This window comes from Homalodisca vitripennis, chromosome 5 (genome assembly GCF_021130785.1).
Source record: "Homalodisca vitripennis isolate AUS2020 chromosome 5, UT_GWSS_2.1, whole genome shotgun sequence".
NCBI lineage: Eukaryota > Metazoa > Arthropoda > Insecta > Hemiptera > Cicadellidae > Homalodisca > Homalodisca vitripennis.
In genome coordinates this window covers 162849793-162857500 of record NC_060211.1, presented here as the reverse complement: position 1 = coordinate 162857500, position 7708 = coordinate 162849793, and the positions used below count along the sequence as shown (strand labels likewise).

Here is a 7708-nt window from a genome sequence, read left to right as displayed (position 1 = left end):
ACTCTAGTACTCATGCCTCTGAGAAGTATCCACGAGGATCCTGATCACTATCCAAATCCAGAGGCTTTTGATCCAGAACGGTTTTCTGATGAGAATTCTGCATCAAGGCACATAGCTGCTTATATGCCTTTTGGGATTGGTCCACGTTTTTGTCCAGGTCAGTTTTTATCTGATTTTTCTATAATTTGACGTATAAGTATTTCATTTAGGTAGAATTTGCTTCAAATAAATCGCATTTTCAGTTTATTTGTGTGAATAAATTAATATTTCTCACTTATCTCTTTGCTTTCAACTGTAATTTTATTGTTTTTCTCAAATAATAAGTCATATGATTACATCATCTGTGAGAGCTATTCAATATTAGTAAAGTTTGGTGTGGGCTAACACATTATTCATATGTAAACCGTACCAGAATATTTATGAACATATTACAGATTTAAAAAGAAATAATTTATATCCATTAATTAAAACTGTATTTTTAGATCTGCAATGCTTGATTGATTATTTTTTTATAGATTAAGGCAATTTTTTCATAAATACACCAAGAACAATACTTAAAACATGTGTAAAATTACTTACTTACTTACTTACTTACTGCCGGGGCGTAACAAATCTCAGTCGATTCTTTGCCTCGTCTATGAGCCTCTTCCACGCCACCCTGTCTTCCGCCAGATCCACAGACCCTCCACACCGGGTCACATCTTCGACCACTTGATCGCACCATCTTATCTTTGGCCTACCCAAAGGGCGCCTTCCTGCCGGTACCGCCTGGTAGACCTCTTTTAACATTGTGCCCTCCTGTCTCCGATGTACATGTCCTAGCCAGCTAATTCTCTTTGCTTTCACCAAAGCCACAATATCAGGATCTTGGTATACATTGCGTAATTCTCTATTTTTTCTTATTCGCCACACCCCTTCATCACATATTGGTCCAAATATTTTTCGGAGAACTTTATTCTCAAAAACAATTAAAATTGTGTAAAATTAGCTTTCTTAATTTAATATGTGAACTGATGGAATTAAACAATATGAAAGATTTGAGGAGAAATAAAAGTAAATACATTAATAAAATAGTGTTTTATTTTATTATTGGTTAAAGTAATGTTTTATAATTTAAATGCAATTGTGTAAAACCATGAAAGTGTTCTTATAGAAAAACAATATTCTAGTCAGGGTGTGAAATTGATCAGTGTTTGCATAAAGAGCTTATTACAAGTCTTCGGGTGGATGAGGCTTCTAGTTGTCAGAGGCAACTCAAATAGGGATTCCCTTCCCTTAATAAGGGCATTCTTTGATAAGCTTCAAGTAATTAATTGGTAATCTGAGAAATCAATCTAAATCTGGTAATGATAAACTCAAAAATCTGATTTGATATGTAGCATTTTATCAAACTAACTCAACTATTGCAATATCATTTGAAAAGACGTAAAAGTAAAGACTAACACATTTTAATAGTTAGCATAATGTTTCCAATGTTTTTTTTCTAATCATATATTCCATTTGTATTGCATGATTGCATTTAAGTTTTTAAGTAACAGAAACATATGATTCAATTTTATGTTAAGCAAATAAAGTGTTCATGTGACAATAATATTTTTTTTATTGCATATGTATGTATAAAAACCTGTTTTAAATAAGAAAAATCTAAAATATAAGTATTAAGATAAAATATGTTGGATGTGTTTCAGTTTTTGCAACAATAAATGACTATGAATTATTTTTCAGAACTTATGCGCCTTAGTGTAATAAATTAATTCCAAGGTTTTTCTTGAAACTAACTTGTATCACAGAGGGAATGTTAGTCAGCAGCTCCTCCTTTTTACATGGAGCTAAAGTTCAAATATAAATAGGATGTATTCAGTATAGATTTTTCCATAAGAAACGCTGTATTTAATATGAAACGGTAGATTTACAGATAATTTTATTTTAACAGTTCATTGGTATTAAGAATCTAAAATCTAAGCATGTATATTGATGTATTTATGAATTTGAGGAGAATTCATAAGTCATATATTTGGCCATTAAATACATATTTGTACAATAGGCTACGTCATACAGATAAATACAAATAAAAGCAATTAACATAAAACTACCTACAGACTAACTTTGGAAGACTAGACTAAATATATCACTTTTAAAGAACTCGTCAATTTTGTAAAAAGGATTGTTCAACAACCAATTGTATAAAATATTCCTAAAACTATTGAAGCTACTATAATGAGCAAAAATGTGCAGTCTATTAAATAGCCTTATGCTAACAATTTCATAAGAGAATTTAGTTTTACTTAACCTAGCAAAAGGTACATGAATTTGGTGAGAATTTCTAGTAGCATAAGAGTGAACATGCTTATTGAGGACATAATTATTAACATTATTTTTTGCAAAAAGTAGACAAGGTAAAATGTATAGATTTACAACAGTTAGTATTTTATTGCAAATAAAGAAGGGTCTACAATGCTCAAGACAATGGGCATTGTTGAGAATTCTGACTGCTCTCTTTTGAATAATCAATACTTCATTTATACTGCTACAGTTACCCCATAATAATAGACCATATGTAATTACACCTTGAAAAAGGGCAAAGTAAACCATTCTAAGATAGTGTTTGTCTACACAGTGCCTCAAATGGTACAAGAGAATGGAATGGTTATTCCCATGTATAACACAGTTTTCAACTTTGTCCCATGTAAAAAGCGGAGCTTTAAATATGCAGCTCTTCTAAGAGCCGGTCTTGAGTGAAATGATCTTGAATATTAGCCCATAAAACAAACAATGTTAATCATAAAACAATTTTATACCCTTATTTTTGGATATAGAGACATCTCATTTGAAACAGGTATAAGTTTAATATGCAGCCAAAAGTTTTTTTTTTTGTTTTCCTCGTTAATTAAATGATACAGTACAAAAATATTTCATACTCATTTATTGAGTAACCAATAAAAATATAAAACTATCATATTTGAGTCCTTATTAATCATATCTTGAAATAAGACATCTCTTATGTTTTAAAAGTTGAAATTGTTCTTACGTGACTAATAAAATCAAGATGGTCGCCAATAGACTGATGTAGACTATTTTGCAGCGGTGTTGTACTCTCACATCAACATCCGGACAGCGCTGGTATTCTTGCTGAGGCAGTTTGAAATACGTGTCACCAAGGAGACTCCGGAATATCTCCAGCCCAATCCCCTCGCGTTCCTCATGTCTCCAAAGAATGGTATCCCCTTGGCCTTCAAGAAACGCCACTGATTGTAAAAAAACTGTGTAATTGCTGCTTCTTGTTTAGCAGTCACACTTTGGATTACGGACAAGAACTAAAACATGATTTGGAAGATTTTCAAATGGCTGTAGTATGATATTGTAATCTTTAAAGACAGAATATAAGTTTTGTTAGTTAATCAGTGTATTTTTTGTGTTACCTGTATAAACAACTTTCCAGACCAATCATGACATTACAAATTGTAAAATATTACTTTATTTTAATATAGATATCTACAAACACTTTACAAAAATGTTTATTTAATAGTAAAAAAGATTTCAATCAAGGTAAGTTGATGAATTCCAAATGAACATTTTAAGGACACTATTGTAACTCCATCACTATCCATCTCAAGACCTTACTTAATAGTTGTTAGTTTAGAAAAAAGAACATAATAGAGCAAAAAATCTTTGTTTGTGATTGAATTGAGGGTAGAATATTCCTTAATATTCTCTAAAAATGTTAAAACACATTGGAGTCTGGCTTGCTATTTGCTGTTTTTATAGCCTGGTCTGCATAAATTCATTGGTTTTCAGATTTTTTTTTTTAGAAAACTGTTAAATATTATGTATATGATATTATATTTTATTGAAAGTTCTATCTTTCCTCTTTAAATTGATATGCAAAACTGTATTCCTATAAAATGTAATTAATTTTTTTTTTTTATTTCAAAACTTATCTTTTTTTAAGAAAAATAAAAACTCCCGCATGTCTTGTGTTACTTGAAAACTAACTTTTGAATAAATAAAACAAGTAATTTCAATTTTTTAAAGGCATTTACTATATACATATTTACAAATAATTTTAATTGCCAAAAAAATTTCAAATGCTAAAAAAATTATTGTTGTCGTAGACAGACTGACGACGCGCCAGGCCACGTCAGTGGATAAACAAAAGCCTCAAGCGGGTATGACGTAGTAGCGCCTAGCGGAATTTTTCTGAACTAACCATCTAAGCTGGCTTTCTAATGCAGCAGACGGCACTCGAATATCACTCGAGCAACTCCGTATATCAATCGGCAAAGCTGTGCTCGAGTCACGCTCGAGCGCCGGCCGGGGGTTTAAACAATGGCGCTCGAGTCTGGCTCGAGCGTAGACTCGAATGTGTTAAATGGGTAAGATTTGTCATTTCAAAAGAATATCCTGAAAAGTATTTTTGGAATCCTTAATCATCAACATAAAGCACTTCCTTTCATAGGTTAGGTATTAAAATTAAAAAGTAATATTGGTATAACTCAATGAACAAAAGTTTAATTTCCTCAGACAAATTAAATTATTTTGATATTATAATCACATTCTTGATTGATCACAGTTTGTCTGTCTGTCTGTCTGTGGGACACTTTCTTATGTTGGTCAGATCCTTTGATACTCCTTTCAAATGGTTTATCAGTATCAGTATCTAACTTTGAAGATAGAATCACCCTCATAAATTAATTATCTTCATATTATCTTTCCAACTTTTGTGGAATGGGCCGACAATGATACATAGCTCATTTTTTTTCTTATACATACCATAATGTGTTTTTAATATTCATTATTAGTACTGGACATTTTTTCTCCATAGTTCACGGAGAATTGAATAAACTCGCCTCCCCCTTACATTATGGTCACTGCAACCACTATGCGTTTTGTGGCAGTTTCATACTACATAAGAAGCAGTCTGCTATGCTCGACAACTGACATGATACTGAATATCTAAATGACCTTTTCACTTTGTATTATATGTTTTTGTTACGAGCCAGTTTATTTGAATAGAATACAGAAATCTCACTAGAACGTTATTCACAGTACCTTCCGATGGCCACACCTAGGACCTACAATAGGAAGGTCATACACAAATTTATGTTGACTGGTCCTAGTGACTAACTCACTGATACATTTTGGTTTTTACTGTCTTTGGGACGAACTAAACAAAATTTCAAAGTAACACTTCAAGAGAAGCCGGAATCAATAGACACTGCTTAGGGGTTGATTTGGACTCTTCCTGAGTCCACATCATCAACATGTGAAGTGCTTCAGCCTACTATATTTTCAGAAGTACTTAGTTGTTCTCTGCCATTACAAGTAACAGCAACCTGGACCCAAGTGATTCACTTCTCAACCCTCTTGGGACGGTCAACTCCTGTAATCACGGATTGTTTGTGATTAGAAAGGAACTTCTAATCCAGTGTCAAACACTGCAAAGTAAGAAATCCTATGACACAGCTTTGGATAGTTATAGCCATTATCGAACTGAAACTTAAACTTAGCAATCTAGAGTTTTCTACGGTCAGTAATGTTACTTTTTCCAGCATAAAAGATAGAGAAAGTGTGATTTTAAATGGGGGATGTTGCTCAGTAAAACCTTTACTATTCTGTTATTCTTTGTCATGGCAAAATGTACTAGGTATCAAAATGTTCATATTAAAATAATCCAAATTCGCTATTCTATATAAACACTTCTGTTTTTGAATTATTAGTTTGAAAATTGTGTATGACCACTATACAAAAAGAAATTTTATTTTTTTTTAACCTTATTTTTAAACATAATTATAATAGTAAAACTTGTACTTTATACCTTTATTCAGTTTAAGGATATAATATTTGTCCTAAAAACACAAACAAGCAGATAGTAAACTAAACAAGATAGGAATATATACTTTATATACATTTCTTACTTATTTTGAACTGACAAATCAAATGGTGAAGTTTGATTTAGTAATTTAAGGACTCAATACGTAATGCAGTTTGTGTGAACTATAACTGCCCCAATAAAAGACCAAACAAGTTGAAGATTGGTACACAAATTTACCTTTTAAATGTCTTGACTATATTTGTTGGCCAGCTTGGTACACCTTTTCGTTTCAATATGGCGGCTGTTTATACATTTTTAAATTCATAACTCTGTTACTTGTGAACCTAAAGAAAAAAACAAAAATGTTCTGGATTGCATTTCAGATTTACTAGGCACTTTTAGTACAATGAACAGTTTTTGAGACATTGATTATATGTAAATCCTATAAGAATGTTTCTATCACCAAGAACTGACTAGAGAAATGCTGAAACAAGTTTAAACTTGATACAAAAATGTATTGATCTTTTAAATAACTGAACTAAGCTCATTGACCTGCTTGGTACACCATTTTTTCCATTATGAGGGCGGTTTTTTTTTTTTTTAATTCATAACTCAATTATTTATAAACCTAGATAATACTGTTTTGAAATGCTTCTATAATATTTCCTGAACTTTTGTTATAAGCATTTTTTAAAATGGTTTGTAAGATATTGAGTATATGTATTCACATGAGAATAAATTAATAATATTCAGTTGTCACAAAATCTATATACTTCTTCAGACTGAGCCTGAAGGACTATTTTAAGTTGAATGGCTGCCATATTGAAACAAATTGGCATACTGAGCTAGCCAAAGAACTTTGTCTAAGTATTTAAAAGATCAACTAGAACAAGTTAGAACTTGTCTCAAAATATCTTTCACCAATCTTTACTGATAAAAATTTTACATTTGAGTGATATCTTAAAAACTGTTCAAAATACAAGAAAATTGTAAATAAAAAAGTTTAGAAAATTTTACATGCATTCCAAAACGCTGCTTATTTTTTTACATGTCATCGATAACCCAAAAACTAGTTAAAATACAAACAATTACTTTGATGAAATATTATTATATGCATTCTAAAACAACTTTTATATTTTCTGTAGGTAAATAAATACAGTAGTCAAATTTGTGAAGTTACAAAATTTTAAAGATTTCTGCTATATTAAAACAGAATGGTATACTAAGCTATCCAACAAATTTAGCTGAGATTTTTATTCATTTATTTATAAAATTAATAAGATTGTACATTTTGTAGTAGTTATCAATTCCACAAGTCAGATTATAAGGCATGGATATGTTAGATATATATATATATATATATATATATATATATCTACAAACTTTGGGAAGGGGAGGCTGAGAGAGTCATGGTCACTGAAGTTAAGTATAAATTTTCCATAAGTGCTAATTTGAGAACAATTACAATAAATTGATACAAAATCCACCAAAAATTAATTAAAACGTGTTCAAATTAATACTTGTTTTTAAATTAATGGTTTCAAATGTGTATTGGATTACCATACCAAGATACCAATAACCATATCATTCCATAATAACTCTATAACTCGTTTATTCAACCAAAGTTATACGATTACATACATGCATTGGTCATTTCAAGTAAAAGGAAACTTCTTACAACAGATTACACTTGTCAATAAAATAACTAAAATGACTTCAACTCTTAATATATTATAAAACAACCAGGTTGTCCAATTAAACGTCAGTCAGGAATTTACAGACGCTGTAAAAACATTTTTCAAGGAGAAATAACCTAAGCCTCTTTCTAGATTTTAAATGGTTTTCTCTGCTTTAAGGTGCATAGGGAGTTTGTTACACAAATTATTGCATTGTAAC

At 30.8% G+C, this 7708-nt stretch overlaps 1 protein-coding gene across 1 annotated transcript in view; it reads left to right on the top strand.

Annotated features, from left to right (window-relative positions):
• The window catches only part of LOC124363693 (cytochrome P450 6k1-like), a 44727-nt gene extending 41377 nt beyond the window's left edge, over nt 1-3350 (top strand). Inside the window, exons 3-4 of the mRNA XM_046818955.1 lie at nt 1-157; nt 3083-3350. The exon at nt 1-157 is cut by the window's left edge and continues 95 nt beyond it. Of these exons, the coding sequence (XP_046674911.1) occupies nt 1-157; nt 3083-3249 (324 nt within the window). The 3' untranslated portion in view covers nt 3250-3350. The remainder of the gene's footprint in view (nt 158-3082) is intronic.
• Nucleotides 3351-7708: the final 4358 nt, after the last annotated feature.